The sequence below is a fragment of the Mastigoproctus giganteus genome, chromosome 6, assembly GCF_048544385.1.
Source record: "Mastigoproctus giganteus isolate SK-2022 chromosome 6, ASM4854438v1, whole genome shotgun sequence".
Lineage (NCBI taxonomy): Eukaryota > Metazoa > Arthropoda > Arachnida > Uropygi > Thelyphonidae > Mastigoproctus > Mastigoproctus giganteus.
The window spans coordinates 102,685,108-102,704,112 of record NC_143580.1 but is presented as its reverse complement, the minus strand read 5'-3'; the positions used below and the strand labels follow the sequence as shown (position 1 = coordinate 102,704,112).

General features: G+C 38.3%; 1 protein-coding gene across 1 annotated transcript in view; it reads right to left on the bottom strand.

Moving 5' to 3' along the window:
- Nucleotides 1-3,310: 3,310 nt before the first annotated feature.
- The window catches only part of LOC150084481 (protein O-mannosyl-transferase Tmtc3-like), a 775,447-nt gene continuing 759,752 nt past the window's right edge, over nt 3,311-19,005 (bottom strand). Inside the window, exons 21-22 of the mRNA XM_090376259.1 lie at nt 12,630-12,713; nt 3,311-3,742 (exon numbers count right to left, since the gene is read on the bottom strand). Coding sequence (XP_090232385.1) covers nt 3,311-3,742; nt 12,630-12,713 — 516 coding nt within the window. The remainder of the gene's footprint in view (nt 3,743-12,629; nt 12,714-19,005) is intronic.

The window sequence follows — 19,005 nt, the reverse complement described above, 5'->3', positions numbered from 1 at the left end:
ACATTAAAGGGCTGTAAAAGTTTCGTGGTCATAGTTTCATTATTTTCGGTTTACATGTCTTGCTTTCATCACCATGATGAAATTCACAATTGTTTTTCTTACTTAATTCACACTGAAATGAATACCTGCAAAAATACAAAATTAAAATGTAATAACTATCGATAATCGAAATGTAAGACGCATCAAAATAAGTCTAATCCTTGTAACAAAAATGTAAGCTGATAATTATTAGCCCTGTTACAATACAATATTATTGAATTCTGTAATCAATTGGGTCATCTTTCTGGCTTGACTATCTGCAATTACCCGATTTTAGAAACACTGAGAATAAAAAAAGTGTGTGTGTGTGTGTGTGTGTGAGTGAGAGAGAGAGAGAGAGAGAGAGAGAGATCCATAACATTAATTCAGTTTTTATTTAATTCAAATTGAATCATATTACTCTAAGAAATTTTAGTTGTTAGCAGCGACAGCATGCCAATCCGAGTAATTATGTCCTCAGCAAATTTCAATAATATAGCTATTTTTCCTTTCGATCCTTTCGTGTGAAAACATTTTCTTCATTTTTCATAAATTTTAGAACTAACAAAAGAACCAAAAAGTATAATAATAAATATACCACTCTCAATAATATATATTCTAATTCAGTGCTTTCACAACTTTTTATATTACAAAACATATATACGTATCAAAAATAATTAAGACACCACAACAAATTTTCTAGTTATTCGTCAACCTAACCTTTTCGTCTTTGAGTAAATATAATAATATGCAACTTTCAGAAACATTTAATCTAGAATTAAGGGCCGAGAAACGCGCGCTACTAATCGTAAGATTAAGTATAGCGATCTGAAATCTTTTATGTTAATTATTTTGCTTTCGAAATTAAAGAGCATGTCCAGAGCTCGCCTACCGCCGAGTATGAAGCACATGAAGAAATGTAATATATTTTTAATGTATTACTCGATAATTGTATTTTAATCAATCAACTACGTCATTATGTAGAGTGAAAGAAAATCGGAGGGAAAGTAATGCTGATATGATTTGTAATATCAGCAGATATGATACGCTGATATTTAGCATGACGCCTATTTTGGAAAGTCTGTTCTTTTTATAAAACTGGAAAATAGTTTCAAACACTATTTTCCAGTTTTCAAACACTATTCAAAACAACAAAGTTGTTTTGAATAGTGTTCTTATATAGTGTTTGAACAGTGAACTTACTTTATAATTTTTGTCTATAATTCTTAAAATTTTTGGTCTTAATTTCGTAAATAATCTTAAATTTCCCATCAGGCTACCATGTTTGAAAACCATGCAGTTACGTTTACGTTAGTATTTGAATCATATTGTTTTATGTGGCTGCGCAGATTTTCGTACTCATTTCAGCAGCATACCTGCAAATTCTGGTTTGTCTGCAAGATTTTCGAATTGGCATTTCTGTTCCTTGTCGACCATATTTAATCATAGGGGCCGCTAGGAGCCGACTATTCCCGCTCATCCCGCTGTCTGCTTAACAATTTTATCGCTGCACATTGAAATGACTTCTTCGATTTTATTTTCACTAATGCTCCATATTTTAATTTCATATTAATAAATCTAATTTCAACATTTAAGAAGGATCGCCCTATGGCATGTTTTTTTTTTTTTTTTCGCTAAACCTAGTTTAACGTGGAAGTGGAATTCAAAAAAAAAAAAAAAACAGAAGGGATAAATAATCTGAGGCAAGAATGTTGTGCACCTGTTTTTAAAATATATCCAGTATTTTTATACAGACCCTGTTTTATTATCTGTAAGAACTAAAGGGAATGAGGGTTTAGAACCATTTCCATTGTGCTCAAGCACTGATGCTAAACTTACTTTTGCTAAATGAATGAATGAGCAGAGTATATAATTAAGTGGAATGTATATAAACAGACAGATACAAGTTGTGGCTATTAAATTACGAGATTTTCCGTGTAGCCACTACGTAGCAAGCGCCACCTGTGAAATATAACCACAGCATTTGACCTTTAACCTTTCCCTAGTTGTCTGCCAAGTAACTTTCAAACACGCCCATCCGTTTTGCAGTGAGACAGGTTTTCATTACCTCGTGTTTTTGTCGTTTGTTAGGAAAATGAGAGACAAAATAATCGAACAACGAATGAATTTCAACTTTTTAACAAAACGAAATAAAACCCCATCTAGAAGTTATAGGTGTTTACGTCAAGTTTATGGGGAAGATATTGCGTGAATATCTTGCGTGTTCGAATGGCATAAAAAGACCTTTAGAAGAAAGGCGAGGTTTTTTTTTAAGGATATTAAAGTTTCTCATATCAAAAAGAGGCAGAATTTTATATAAATAAAACTTCTTATAATATGTATTATAATTTTAAATCAAGAAACTAAATACAATAGTAATACTAAGTTGTTGTCTCTCATGATGGTATCATAATTCGGTTATACTTTCTTTTCTGAATATAAAGGAAAACATATTTTCAAGATTCCCTATAACAATACATATATGTAAACATTAAAATTAAAAATGAAATGAACACTATTACGCCACATGATTATATAATAAGTCTTTTATTGAGAAATACCGCATACTCTTAATAACTACGTTTGAAGGATCACTCGTCATTAGGACTTACAAATGTTGAACGCTTACAATTGTCGCAGATCAACTATTGGCGGTTTTAAAACTAGTCCTGCTCAATGAGTAGCTGATCTCTGACATCTGTAAACGTTCCACATTCATGAGACCTGATGAGGACACATAGTATTGTTTTGAAATGCAACCTTTGATTTATTCAGAAGGTTTTGATGTGTTTCTCGTTAAAATACTTAATATATATGCACCCATTTCATTATTAATTTTAATCCTCAGTGGCGTATTCATATTTTAATTCTCTAACTGAGTGTCGCACCAGTATAATTATTCGAAATTATGGAAAGTTATGTTATGAATGTCTATAGTCATCATCTATCCAAGAGCCAAGGATAAAATATTACATTGCAAATATAGCAAGAATAAATGAAATGTGTGCTCCGTTTAAACAATTAATTGATCGTATTCTCGTTTTTTCTCATCATCTCACATTCAAAACGCGGAACATATTCTTAAATCTTGTATTGGTGTTTGTAGCATCTTTGAATAATGGTATGCTTCTTTTTCGTTATTGATCAATTGCATTTAAGAGGTTATAAATATTTATTAAACGGTCATTAAAGTGATTTTAAAAAATCGGTTCAGTTGACCGCAGCATAGTTTATTAGGTCCATAGCACCATTTCCACTTTTTATATAGTCGCTATAGGCACTCTGTTAATCGTTATCTATCGGCAGAGGCACTTCTCACTTGTTGAGGGATGTTCTGTTGTAATGGTTCTGCCGTCTTGATCTTTCCACTCTCGTAATGTTCTTTAACGGCTCTAAAAGGAAGGGGACTTTCTTTGGAAACAGGAGGTAGCTGCTTTACAGAAAAGTGCGTTAGACTTTGTGAGGGACGATATATTTCGTACAGGTCCCGAGTAACCTTTCCATGGATGTCATGTTGCACTTGTTGCTGTTGTACTTGTTTCATAAGGCGACCCTGAACAATTTGTAAGTGGTTTAGAATGTACTCCTCGTTCGGGGCTAGTGATGCTGCTTTTGCCAAACAGTTCTTCGCTTCGGGCAGCAAACCTCTTTCTACATGCACCACACACAAGTTATGAAGAGCTTGAATATTTCTCGGCTCCTGCTTAAGAATTTGTTCATAGCACTGAAATCAAAATAAAATAAATGAATAAATGAAAGCGTTAAACAACATCATAACAGTCTAATATTAGTAATATAAGCTAGCCAATATTTATGAAAGAAAGTGATTTATTTAGCATATTTCCGTTTCCTTAAAATGTTTTATCGTTTAATGAAAAAGCATAGTAGTGCCTTTGTGTTATGTTGTATATTTGTCCCAAAAGTAATTATACAGCAAATTTCTGTGATGTTAATTCATGGAAATTCAATTTGGGATCTCCTTCAACTAGGAGATCCCAAACTAGGTTCAACTAGTCCTACATTTCGGAAATGTGAACTGTATAAATTAACGGTGTGACGTCGGTCTCAAAATCTGTCCTGCTGTCCAATCTAAATCAAATCCAATCTAATATGCTACCATAGAGGTATCATCATCTCTAGGAACTTCGTGATCTTCGCTCATCTTCTGTCCGGAAAATGGACAGAACTCCCCTGATGGCGAAACCCGTTATAACGCGATGATCTGGGTCCTTATATATACCCTTCTACGCCGCGAGGAGGCGGGCCACAACTGAGCGCGAACCGCAGCAAACCTCGAGTGTCACGTACTGAATGTCGGAATCATTCAAAATACAAGCAAATAAAATTAAATTTAACAATAAACTTTTTAAAAAAATCAGAAAAATTAAAGATAAAAATAAGAAAAAAAAAAACAAAATAAAAATAAAATTCAGTAAAAATAAAGATAAAAATAAGATGCATTTAGGGCTAAAGCCTCAAGCTGCGAGCGAATTTAGACTATGTATATATTAAGTGCAATAGCATCATTAATACACAGCCATTTCCGAATAAACAGAATATTTATAAGGCGGCATCTTTTTAAGTTATATCACATATTGTGAATACCTTCACAATGAGTTGCCATGATATTGCACTACTTCGAATAAGTAACGCTTCACCTACGGAGAGTCTGCGTGGGCAGCACAGTGGTATCGTCACCGTCCTCCCCACACCAGGTGGAAATGGCCCGGGTTCGAATCCCGTCGATGACGCGAGGAACTTTAGTGGGCTTTTTTCACTCCGTGGCTGAGTTAGTCGGTCTCACGCGTAGATAGCAAGGTTTTTTCCCTCAGAAACTGAGGTTTTTCGTCCAGCAAAACAGGCAAATCGACCAGAGAACACAAGCAATTTACAGACACGAATACGGGTTAATGTAATCATTTACGGGTAACCCTAATATAGTAATTTGATTTTTTTTTCACCTAAGGAGAAGACTAATGTTACTTATTCTCAGATAGGTACCACCACCCAGACGACACCGTTTCAGGGCTATTTGGACCTTCTTCGGTGGGTCAAATAGCCCTGGAGACCCACCGAAGAAGGCCCAAATAGCCCTGAAACGGTGCCGTCTGGGTGGTGGTACCTATCTGAGAATAAGTAACATTAGTCTTCTCCTTAGGTGAACGTTTTTTTTTTTTTTATTTTTTTCAGAACAGGATTTCTTCTTCTTTATTAACAAAACAACAAGTGGCCCCTAGCCAGAAACTGGCAAATCCGCTATGTACATACATAGATATATATACAATGATATACAATGATATATATATGATACATATAATGATACAATATATACATATAATGATATATATATGATACATATAATGATACAATATATACATATAATGATACAATATATACATACAATGATATATATACATACAATGATATATATACATATAATCGTGTTAATTACAATGTTATAAGTGTAATGAACATGTAACATGTTCACACAGCAAATCAGATCACGCAACTAATCAGAAGTATTAATTGTGGTACAGGAACCACAAGACAGCAGTCTTTTTCTGTCCTAGGAAGAACGAAAACCGCACCCACTGGAGGTAGTGCTATGCCAATGGGTGTTAGCTACTCCTGTATCCACAGCTGCCCAAACTGGGGTACCAGCTTAAAAAAAAAAAAAAAAAAAAAGTAGATTGCAGGCGATATCAGTTTTAAGAAATATCGATAGCCATTGCAAGTGTTCGGTTGGTTCCTTGTTGTTGATATGTTGATAAACTTGAGAAGAGTTGCTTTCTTTTGGTGAAAACAGCAGAGCAGAACTATTGAGAATTTTCAGTCAGCGCCACTTCATTTCCTTCAGAGAAGTTGCTGACAGCAGCTTGTTATCGTGGTACAGGCTGCAGCGATACAGAATGTGCGTCCAGGTTTCCTCAACACCACACAAGCAGAGATTGGTGTCAGACAAGCCAAATTGAAATAGTTTGGAGTTGATGGAGCCGTGCCCAGTAAGTATATACGATGTTGTTAGGCTGGGAGAAAACCATTGGCGGACGTTCTTGTTGAGAGGGAAGGTAACTGCTCGAACAAAAGAGGGGGTGACTTGACCAGTAGTACTGGAATCCCATCGTGATTGCCACACACTGATAAGTTCATTCCAGATTCTCCGTTTCTCGTCTTTGATGTTAGCAGTTAAGTTGCATGAGATGCTGAGAATCTCGCCGGGAACTCCCTGCTTTAGACGATAGCATAGTCCTTTGAAGATTACATACAGGTCTAGTGGTAAGACTCCAGCAAGGACTTGCAGAGCAGCAGAGGACATTGTCCTACAGGCCCGGAGCATGGCAAGCAGCATAATCCGTTGAATGGAGATGAGCTTGGAACGGAGTTTAACATTGACGGCTCTATGAAACCAGACTCCAGAAGCTCTTATTGGTAAGAATACTGCTGTATAATATAGTAAGAGAGTCTTCCTATTTAGTCCCCAGTCCGATTTAGAAATTCGGATAACTGCTGCAGTGAACGCCTTAATCTTCAAGGCGAGGTGATTAATATGAGAGGACAAGGTTAACCTGTCATCTAAAATTACACCAAGATGTTTTAATTCAGTAACAAAAGGGATTTGCTTTCCGTCTATCTTCATATTTGGAGGTCTTCTGTAATCTAACTTACTCTTAAAAACCATCAGTTTTGTGTTTGTGGCAGATATTCGCAGTTTACGTATACTTGACCACTTGAATAGCTCAGAAAAGGCGCCTCCGTAGCCAGGTGGGAAAGAGCAGCAGTTCGTAGCACACGCTTCTTAAATTAGACCGGGGTTCGACCCCGTCACCACCAAATACGGAGGATGCGGAAAGGTCAGAGAATGACCACCGCATATTCCCGGAGCAATATGGCCTTAGTTGCCAATGCTCCTAAAAACCAAATATCAAACAAACAAACAGCTCAGAAAGAGTTATATTGGCTGATTGTTCTAGTTGAAGACGCGATCGACCTGGAATTGGAAGAACTAAATCATCGGCGTAGGCGAAGGCAGAGATATTGTCAGGTTTTTGCATGAGCCAGCTGTCCAAAACTATGTTCCAGAAGAGGGGTCCTAGAACTGATCCCTGGGGGCATCCTCTTGAGATGGTCCTTGAGAGAGACTGCTGTTTCGAGATTACTTGGATGAGTCTATTTTGGAAGTAGCTTCTAATAACTTGGAACAGTTGCTGAGAGCACTTGGCTTTGGGACGACGATTGAGAGCGCTCTCCCACCAGAGGGAATCGAAAGCTCCCTCGAAGTCAATGCATATGGCCATTGCATATTTAGCCCTCGAAGCTGATATGTGGTTAACTAAAGAGACAAAGGCGTCTTCACAGGATTTCCCCTTCTTGAAGCCAAATTGGGATGGAGATATTAAGTTTTGACCTTCAATTAAATCTGCTACTCTGGGTGCTAACAACCTTTCAAATAGTTTGCCAAAGTTTGCCAAAAGAGAGATGGGTCTGTATGCTTTGGGATCAGATTTGTTTTTGTCCGGCTTGTGAATAATTTTGATCCGAGCTACCTTCCAGAGATTAGGAAATATCCCATCAGTAAGACATTTGCTGTACATAGAAGTATTTCTGGCAAGATTTCGGCAAATTTGATAATTACAGCATTTTCCACAAGATCTAAACCCGGACATTTATGGATATTTATTTTGCCTAGGGCCAGCTTTAGCTCGGGAAGAGTGAAGAGATGCGTTTCATATGAGGAGTGGTAGGTTGAGTTACTGTTTCTGATAGATATTTGTTCTGAAGTTTCTGTGGTGAGATCGTCCAGGGGAAGCAACTCTAAGGGGCTGCTGGTTACACCCTTAGGGTGTAACCAGCAGCCCCTTAGAGTTGCTGGTTACACCCTTAGGGTGTAACCAGCAACTCTAAGGTGTTACACCCTAAGGTGTTACACCCTTAGGGTGTAACCAGCAACTCTAAGTACTGCCTAAATGAATAATGTAAGTTAATGGGACTGAGGACAATAACAGCGTGTGACCACTAGCCATCGCTATGTCATTCATTCCTTTGCTGGACAAAAACCCAATTTCCAGGAGAAAAAGCATAAGATCCTCACCTGAGATAAAAAATCTCGGCCATATTGTGAAAAGGCCCCGGCTGCCAAGCGATTGTGATCGAGCGTTTTCTCTGTGCTTAAAGAGTGATTATCTAAAAGCGATTTATAGTTATATTAAGTTCCTGTCTTTAAATTTATTTTTTAATATCAGCTACTGTAACAAAAAGTACTTGTACAGAGCAAGAAAGAAAAGATACCTTTCTTTATCTTTTATAAAATTCCTTTACTAACACTTACTACTTTACGCTTGGTCACACCGGGCACTGCTCCTGCCTCCCCGTGGCGGAGCCGGAAATCTAATCTGCCAAGGGCTAAAAGGAGCATCCTCCAGAATATCCATCCTCCTTTCCCTAAAAAATCTTCCGGAACCGAAGGCATTAAAACATATTATTGGTGACGATGCAAACATCAATGAATTCTTCTCTTTTTTGAAAAAAAATGGAATGTATCATAAATTCTAAAACATCACTCTAATAAAACATAAATTGGTTATATCTGAAATTTGACTTTTATCATTTTCCTAAGAAAAGGCGCACTATAGCCCCAGCAGCTCGTGCGCCATTAAACCCCCATCACACACACACACACACACACACACACACACACACACACACACACACACACACATTGTGAAAAGGTCTATAAAAAGACCTTGTGACATTCTTTGATATGCCTCAAGTATGATACTCCCATGTTTCTTTGAATTGTCATCTGTAATTCTGCCGTTCTCATCCAAACGAGTCTGAGCCAGCAACGTCTGCTGATTGTTTAGCATTAGTAGAGGCATATTATGCAAGAAAGCAAGCTTATGCAGCATCAGCCAAAAAAAAAAAAAAACACTTCAACTTCACCCCGCCGTTCGTTCGAAATACCTGTCCAGCTGAGCCTTAAATTTATTAAGGCTCTCAACTTCCACAACATGGGATGGGAGTCTGTCCCACCAACCAATTACCCGCTGGCAAAAGGCAAATTTCCGCACATCTATCCTACATCTTTCTTTCCTCAATTTCAATTTATACCCTCTCAGGTGATTATTCTGAGCACGAGGAAGAATCTTATCCGCATTGAGCATGCTCAAACCATTCAAGGCTTTATACACCTCTATCAGATCACTTCGCTGGTGCCTAGTCTCCAGACACTAATTTGCAAAACTTAAGCCTTTTTCGTAAGGGTAGCCCTTTTTTCCATTCACTAATCTTGTTGCCTTCTCTGTACTCGTTCGAGCAGCATACATCCTTCTTGAAATGAGGCCTCCAGACCTGTATACAGTACTCAAGGTGTGGCCTGACCATTGCTTCATACAAGCGAATAATCACCTTCTTATCCCTGCTAGAAAATTTCTTGTATATCATTGACAAGACACCATGAGCTACTCTTGCAGCCCGTCTGCACTGCTCAGAGAACTTCATATCTGCCTGCACCCCCCAGGTCCTTTCCATTCTCTACCACTGTCAGGGTAGTATCACATAGTTGATACGTTGCTCTGGGGTTGCTGTTTCCCATATGTAGTACTTTACATTTGTCAATGTAAAACTTCATTTGACACCTCTGAGCCCATATGCTCAACCTTTCCAGATCCTGTTGCAGCAGCATAGCGTTAGTAGTGTCCTTAACAACCCAGCCAATCTTTGTATAGTCTGCAAACTTGGACATTAAGCTTGATATACCATCATCAATATTATTTATAAATACAGAAAACAATAATGGACCCAACACTGAACCCTGAGGGACTCCACTAATAACATTAGTCCACGATGAGCAGTGTCCATTGATTGCCACTCTCTGTCTTCTCCCCCTCAACCAACATTTTTTATCCAAAGAAGCAATTTGCCTCCAATGCCACACTGCTCCAATTTGTGCAGCAGTCTTCCAGGTGCAACAGTATCAAAAGTCTTTCTAAGATCCAAATTTATAATATCAAAGTTATTCTCTACATCCAGTTCTTTTGTGACTGCATCATAATGTCCAATCAAATTGGTCAGGCAAAATCATGCTGTGTCCGAGCTATAACTGAAGTCTTGCCTAGATGATCCTGCAGTTTTTCTTTATCCAGTACCTCCATTAATTTTCCTGGAACAGAAGTTAAACTCACAGGTCCATAATTACTTGTGTCAGCCTTTGATCCTCCTTTGTGAATTTGGGTCACATTTGCACATCTCCCGTCTATGGGTACCTCCCATGAGTCCAAGGAAGCTCTCATAATTATGGCTAAGGGTTTGCTTACTTCCTTTGCTGCCTCCTGTAATATAACTGGATAGATCCCATCCACCCCAGGTGCCTTTCTTGTGTTTATCTTCAACAATTTCTCCTCCACTTTACTCTCAGTTATTACAAGATTATCTAGCTTACTGCTAGAATTGAATACACCTCTGGAATTCCCCAAGCTGAATAACTACTTATCTGTGAATGTCGATGCAAAATATTCATTTACTTTGTTAGCTACCTGAGCAGGATCATCAACAGTTGAACCATCGATATCAAGTGGACCAATCTGATTCATCCCCTTCCTTCTAGAGTTTACATAAGTAAAAAAATTGTTGGCTCTTTTTCTTTGGATCCTTTGCCAAAGTTTTCTCTTAATTCTCTTAAGCAGATTTCTCTTAATCTGCTTTCGCCTGCCTAACTTCCTTTGCAACTTGGTTACAGATCAACTTATATCTATCATAGACTTCTGTGTTACATGTTAATTTATATGTATCCCACGCATTTTTCTTCTCTGTTATATGTCTCTTTAGTTCATCTGACATCCACTTAGGCCTAAACCTTGAACAATATTTCTTAGTTGGTATGTAAAGCCTAGTAGCTTCCAAGATAAGTTCTTTGAATGCTTCCCATTTTGAATTTGCTGTTGGTAACATCATCAGTTGGTCCCACTGTATAGAATTTAAATAGTCTCAGTCCATCGTAATGGCCTTTACGAAAACAATAACACTTCCCTTTACTCCTAATGGTAGTTACATCTTTGAGTAAATCCCACTTCAGCACACTGTGATCACTGCCACCTAGTAGTTCATTTATCTGCAGATTCTTAATGCATGAAGAATCACTACTGATAATCAAATCACTCCCTCTAGTTGCCTCCCGAACATGCTGATGTAGAAAACAATCATCCAATGAATCCACAAAATCCTTGCTAGTGTGTGAGTGACCAGCCCCCAAATTCCAGTCTATATCTGGGAAATTAAAATCCCCCATTATAAGACTCTCTGATTTATTGGCCCACACTATTTCTCTGTACAGTTTCTTATTATACTCATCAGAGTCATTGGGTCCATAACACATTCCTACTCAATTTTCATTGTCAGTGCTTATGTCACACCAAACTGACTCGACACTGCACTGCACTGTCCTGCCATATCGACTGGCTTCACTTCCTTGGATTTTATGTGATTTTTAACTAATAGCATAACCCCCTCCTCCCTTGCTGTCCTGTCTGTCCTTTCTTTACACGTTGTATTCCCCAAATTCCAGTTCCGCATTCCTTACATCTGTGTGACACCACGTCTTTGATATCCCAACAATATCTGCCTTTGATGCTTTGAGCAATACCTCAACTCCAAACTCTAGAACATTTTGCCCTTGTATCATACAACTGAAGTTTTGCTCTTGTATCACAGAAATAACATTTTGCTCTTGTATCATAGAACTATCGTTTTGCTTTTGTATCACAGAACTAAAGTTTTGGTCTTGTATCATAGAACTAACGTTTTGCTCACGTATTTCCTGAAAATTACAATCTACAGAAATTCAAGTCTAATGTCGACAACAGTTGCGAAAAATATCACCCATACAGAAAAGAACAAGTTCTGTTCTTAAAAAAATAAATTTCTTAAGGACAGGAACTTAATATAACTTTAAATGGCTTTTAGATAATCACTTTTTAAGCACAGAGAAAACGCTCGATCACATTCGCTTGGCACCCAGGGCCCAGTTGATTGGGAAATACCAAATCGTTGGCCTATCGCTCGAGTACTCGTACTCGGATTGCCTTCTGCAAGACGTAGGACATTCTCCTCATTGACTGGCGTCCTCGTCGTTCGCTGTCGATTCTTAGTACCTCTCGTAAAACAACCAGTCTCACGTAACCTTCTGTGCACACGTGCGAAAATCGTATGAGGAGCACGCCTGTGCGGGAAACGTTCCTGGTACAAGCGCAGAGCGGTGCGCCCGTTACAGTCCGCAGCTCCATACGCGAGGTGCATGTCGGCCAGTTCAACGTTTGAATACTCGTTCATCATATGCGAAGTAATTTGTAATATTTCGCCCAAGTTGCCGTCAAGAAAAACTGGGCCCAGAACCTCCTCACCCCATATGCCAACCCATGCACAGTACTAAATGGTCTAATACTTTTCGTGTTTGCAGATAATAAAAAACAAAAAAAAAAAACCTTTAAAATTTTAAAATTTGTTTCCCAGTTCTTTGCCATTAAGACCTAGTGTTGTTTTAGACGCCCTACAGTTATTCTCAATGAACAGAAAACGACTTTATAAACAGGAATAAATTTTGATAAAAGTTAAATTACCTTTTGGGCAGAATCCAAATCTTTAATGTGATTGATATAAATATCTCCTAGTAGAATCAATCCTTTCACATGATCAGGGTGATGCTTAAAACAGAAAAAATAGCAGTTAATATATTTCATTTTTTGCATTCATAGTATTCTTATATATACGGCTATACACTCAAATGGAACTAAATTGAGTTTTAATTTAATAATTAATTTTATTTATATTTAAAGATATTAATGCTATTTATTATTTAATTAATTTTCATTAAACTTAAAATTTATTAATAGTGAATTTTATATCTTTAGATGAAGAACATTTAGCAATGAGTAGGCGATCTTAAAACTATTCATAATAGGGCACTGCCTTCAACGTCACTTGCAGAGGGTATAAGGCAGAAGAGAATAATTTATACAAATTACAATTAAAGATAAAAGTATGGTTAAGGTGGAAGGCAGAGTGAAATAGCAGTGCATCTGTTTCAGTGTAAGGAAATCCCTGGTGTAAAGTTAGTTTAATAAGGTCAGGCAATATAGGTTAAGACGAAATATTTTTGGTGGGTGGATCGCGTTATGGATGATGCCTGGAAAGAAGATTATGAAGTGAAATGTATACAACAGACACGAGCGCATAAAAATCATGAGCAAACAGAGAAAATATAAAAATAACAATAAAATAATAAGATGAGATAAAATTAAGGTAAGAAAGGAGGTACCATATTCTCAAGAGATATGGTACATTGTGGGGGGTGGAAAAATTAGAAATGATATTTTATTTTTATTTCTTTAATGTTCCCTTATAATGTTTGTCCACCTTAGTTTAATTTCCCCACTTACACATCTGACTTTACTTTACAGGAGAATTCCAAATTCGAGGGAACTTCTTAATTATTTATAATTCCCCTCGGACAGGCTGAGTGTTCAAGAATGACAAACAACACACACATTAATATATAACATAACATTTTATTTACACTTAGATACACAATATAAAAATTATCAACTCTCAAGCACATTATTATTTCTCAAATTTGCCTATGTATTATCAGTTATATATGACAATTAAATACAATGGTTTTACTCTAAACAAGGTTATCCACTTCAATACAATATCATTACATAAACTTATTTTAGTTTCTTCTTTCTCCACACATGAACAATAATTACTTAAGAGGTTTAGTTCACACTCTTTCTCTTATGTAAATCTTATTCTTACCTTATAAACTGATTTAGGAATTTCACTCTTAATTTCTAATTTAATTAGTGCCCCATTTTGTCTTGGGGAATATAACTTCACAACTTTCTTTAATCAAGACAGATAGTACATTTAACATCAATTTCTGGACTAATGCTGGTCCCAAGGGTTGGCTACATCCATAAGGCTATTTCTTTCTCTGTATTTCCCTACCCTTCCCTTCCAAAATATATCATACCTATATGTTAAACAATAACTAATATCAAATTTCAAAATTTCTCTCCTTTGCCTTTCTACATATGTCTAATTATACATTAATCAAAACCCAAAACTAATTTATCTCTATATTTATGCATATACAGTATTTATATCTTTGTATATCCTTCCCTTAACATCTTTCTAAACATAATACTAATCTGATATTAGAGTTCCAACAGTTCTTTATTTGTGAGGGAGAATACTATATATATCTAGTCACTTACTTAATTTTACGAATCGGATTTCTCCGTTTTGGGGCCTTCAGCTCCTTGTCTGGGAATGACATCATCGTTTACCAGCTGCATTCATCTCAGAACTTCAAGTTTCTCCATGGGCTGTAGTCTACGTCTAGATAGAGCATCATTGTGTCTTTTAGGAAATTTATGGGCTCGTCTTCGATACTGCTACTTAACCTTCGGTTCAGCTATTCGGGCGGACTAGGAATTACAGCTTTATCTTCTCAGCTCACTTATCTGCGCCTTGCCTTTATCACTGCCTTCAGATGGTCGACTGATATTTTATTTTTATTTCTATTTTTATTTTTATTTGCATACGTGCTACTACCCTTGCCTTTAGACGAAGGACTACTCGACTGTTCTCTCCTATTATTAAACTCCACTAACTTTTCTAAACTCGCTGACGGGACAGGACTTATCTAACCCTACAGAACTCATTTTTCCCACTCACACTGTCAAAACTCAACTTTGTCCTTCCTTACTCATCTTCACCAAACACCAACAAAAAAACTCCTTCCAAGCTCACCCCACAGCACAGCACAGCACAGCACTTTTTCCATCCCGTTCTTCCTTTTTGTCCATCTCAATTACGTACCGCCTCCTTATGTCGGGCCTTCCTTTTTTCTGAGTTTTTAACCAACCTTCTCCCTTTTGTCAACTTTGATCATTTCCTATTCGTCCTTTAAAATTTCTCAAGCTGTATATTCAGAGCTCATTTTAATAAATTTCCAAATTTTTCCCAGGCAATCCGCTGCTTTGAAGTTCGCCATCACCTTCGCCACCCCTCGTTAAACTTAGCAGATTTATTTTACATTGCTCTAACAACTTTGCCATCGCCGACAGTCAGACGCAAATACCAGGCCGATGTCTCGGTGTCACCGGACAAAGGGATGTCCCACAATGTTCAGTCTACAGCCCTTTTGTTCCTCAGAGCCATAGATATTCGCACCTGCTCGCCATTAGTCCTGTCACCATTTCCGTTGTTATTGTTTATTCTTTGCCACGGTGGGAACTGAAATGTATCCCTAATTGCTAATAGCTTACCGCTCCCTTCTCTAATTCAACCTTGTCTAATTTTTAATTCCTTGCGAGTGACCTAGAATATTTGTGACTGAAAATATTTACTGTCCTATTTTGCTATTTCCTAACCTTTATTTTAAATAAATCTCACTCATTTCTAAAAAAAATATTAACATGTAAGATTTTTCATCTTACAACATCCTGAAAGTTGATCCCATCTGATCTTTCAGATGGGATCAACCAGACAGAGAGGATGCCCTCGACAGAGTGGATGCCCTCGAAAGATCTAAATTGAGGGGCCCATCAGGCTCTCAGCTGCCCACATCAACGCCAGAGCTTGCACTTGGTCATCACGCAACACAGCGGCAACTCCTAAGGCAGAATGCGCTGGTCCCACAGGAACTAGTAGTTGTTGGTGACTCTATTGTCAGGGAAACGGGGAACATGCTTTGTAAAAAGGATAGGTGGAACAGGACCAGGGTATATCTGCTAGGGGCAAAGGTTGATGACGTTGTAGAGCGGATATCATCTTTCAAGGGCACAAAAGGTGATATAGTTGTACACGTTGGCACTAATGATATTAAGCGTAGGAGACCGGCGGAATTACTCAACAAGTACAGGTCACTGTTGAAAAAAAGCCGTGAAATAGGGTTGAATTTGAAAGTGTCTGCAATTCTCCCCAGACACGATAGGAGGGAGTACATGATGAGAGCCTTGTCGATCAATTCGGCCCTGGAAAGATTGTGCAAGGCTCAAGGGGTAGAATTTTTTTCAGCCTGGACTGTACTTGTTAACAGGAGAGATTGCTTCTACAGGGATGGGATACACTTAAATAGAAAGGGTGCAAGAATATTTGCTGATGCTATCGAGGCAGTGTTAGTTGGGTCGGAAAACTGCTAGTTTGGGGGGATACAAAGACTAATAGTTTAACAGTAACCGCAGGCAGAGGTGAAGGTGATTCTTGCACAACTTCTATTAGAATAAGAAGCGACCTGGAGCGAGGAGTGTTGGGGGTTTCAGGGACGGATGGCAGTCATCATGGAATAGTTGGGTATATGGGATGTGTTAGGGTAACAAGGAATAGGCATAGGAGCATGTATGCTTGCATGTATACCAATGCTAGAAGTATAGTAAATAAATTTGATGAATTTGAAGTGTTGGTCAAGACATCAAAGGCGGATATTGTTGGGATAGCAGAGACGTGGTGTCACAAAGATATAAGGAATGCAGAACTGGAATTTGGGGAGTACAATGTGTACAGAAAGGATAGACAGGACACGAAGGGAAGAGAGGTTATGCTGTTAGTTACAAAACAAAATCTAAGGAAGCGCATCCAATTGATGTTAGGGGACAATGCAATGTTGAGTCTGTTTGGTGAAACATAAGCACTGGGAAAGGAAAATTGAGAGCAGGTGGTGTTGTAGGCCTAATGAATTTGATGAGTATAATGAGAAATTGTGCAGAGAAATAGAGTGGGCCAGTAAATCAGAGTGTCTTATAATGGGGGATTTTAACTTCCCAGATATTGACTGGAACTTGTGGGTTGGTCACTCACACACTAGTCAGACTTTTGTGGATTTATTGGATGATTGTTTTCTGCAGCAGCATGTTCGAGAGGCAACCAGAGAAAGTAACACTCTTGATCTGGTTATCAGCAGTGATCATTCGTGTAATAAGAATTTGCAGATAAAGGAACCACTAGGTGGCAGTGATCACAGTGTGCTGAAGTGGGATTTACTCAAAGAGGTAACTACCGTCAGGGGTAAAGGAAAGGGTTTTTGCTTCCGTAAAGGGGAGTACAGTGGTGTCAGACAGTTTTTAAATTCTGTACAGTGGGATCAACTGACGATGTTACAAACAGTAAATTCTAAGTGGGAAGCATTCAAAGAATTAATCGTGGAAGCTACTAGACTTTATATACCGATTAAGAAATATCGTTCAAGGTTTAGGCCTAAATGGTTATCAAATGAACTAATGAGACTCGTGACAGAGAAGAAAAATGCATGGGATGCATATAAATTATCAGGTGACGCAGAAGCCTGTGGCAGATATAAACTAGTCTGTAATCAGGTCACAAAGGAGGTTCGGCAGGCGAAGGCGGATTACGAGAAAACTTTGGCAAAAGATGCTAAGAAAAACAGCAAGGATTTCTTTACTTATATAAACTCTAAAAGGAAGGGGATGAATATGATTGGTCCACTTGACATCGATGGTTCGACTGTTGATGATCCTGCTCAGATAGCAAACAAACTGAATGAGTATTTTGCATCTATATTTACACGTGAGGAATTATTACAATTTGAAAATGGAAGAAGGTTATCAAATTGTAGCAGTGTGCTTAATGATTTTGTAATAACTGAGAGCAAAGTGGAGGAGAAATTGTTGAAGTTAAACATAAGAAAGGCACCTGGGGTGGATGGGATCTATCCAGTTATTTTAAAGGAGGCGGCAAAGCAACTAAGCAAAACCCTTAGCCATAATTATGAGAGCATCCTTGGACTCAGGGGAGGTTCCCACGGACTGGAGATGTGCAAATGTGTCCCCAATTCACAAAGGTGGATCGAAGGGTGACACGAGTAATTACAGACCAGTTAGTTTAACTTCTGTTCCGGGTAAAATAATGGAGTCGCTGGTGAAAGATGCATTGCAGGATCATCTAGACAAGACTGCAGCAATAATTCAAACACATCATGGGTTTGTTAAGGGAAAGTCTTGTCTGACAAATTTGATTGGTTATTATGATGTGGTCACAAAGGAACTGGATGCAAAAAATAATTTTGATATCATATACTTGGATTTCAGGAAAGCTTTTGACACTGTTGCGCATGGAAGACTATTGTACAAATTGGAGCAGAATGGTATTAAGGGTAAGTTGCTACAATGGATAAAAGGATGGTTAAGTGGGAGAAGACAGAGGGTGGTAATCAATGGGTGCTGCTCTTCGTGGACTAATGTTATTAGTGGAGTCCCACAGGGTTCGGTGTTGGGTCCACTGTTGTTTTGTGTATTTATCAATGATATTGATGAAGGTATATCAGGCTTAATGTCGAAGTTTGCAGATGACACAAAGGTTGGCAGGGTTGTTAATGACAGTAATGGCAGTGTGCTACTGCAACAGGATCTAGATAATTTGGGCAGATGGGCTAAGAAGTGGCAACTGAAGTTCAACCTTGACAAATGCAAAGTACTGCATATGGGTAGAAGTAACCATAGAGAAACGTACCAACTGTGTGGTACTACCCTTAAGGTGGTAGAAAATGAAAAAGACCTGGGAGTAATTGTGCAGTCAGATATGAAGTTTTCTGAGCAGTGCAGACAGGTGGTAGGGCGGGTCATGGGGTTTTGTCAATGATATATAGGAATTTTGCTAGCAGGGAAAAGGAGGTGATTGTCCCTCTGTATAAGGCAATGGTCAGGCCACGCCTTGAGTACTGCGTACAGGTCTGGAGGCCTCATTTTAGGAAGGATGTAGATTTGCTTGAGCGTGTACAGAGAAGAACAACACGATTGGTGAGGGGAATGAAGGGATTCTCTTACCAAGAGAGGCTTAAGTTCTGCAAATTGCAGTGGCTGGAGACTAGGCACCTGCGCGGTGATCTGATTGAGGTCTATAAGGCCTTGAATGGGTTGAGCACGCTGAATTCTGATGGGATCCTTCCACTTGTTCAGATTACCAACGTACGGG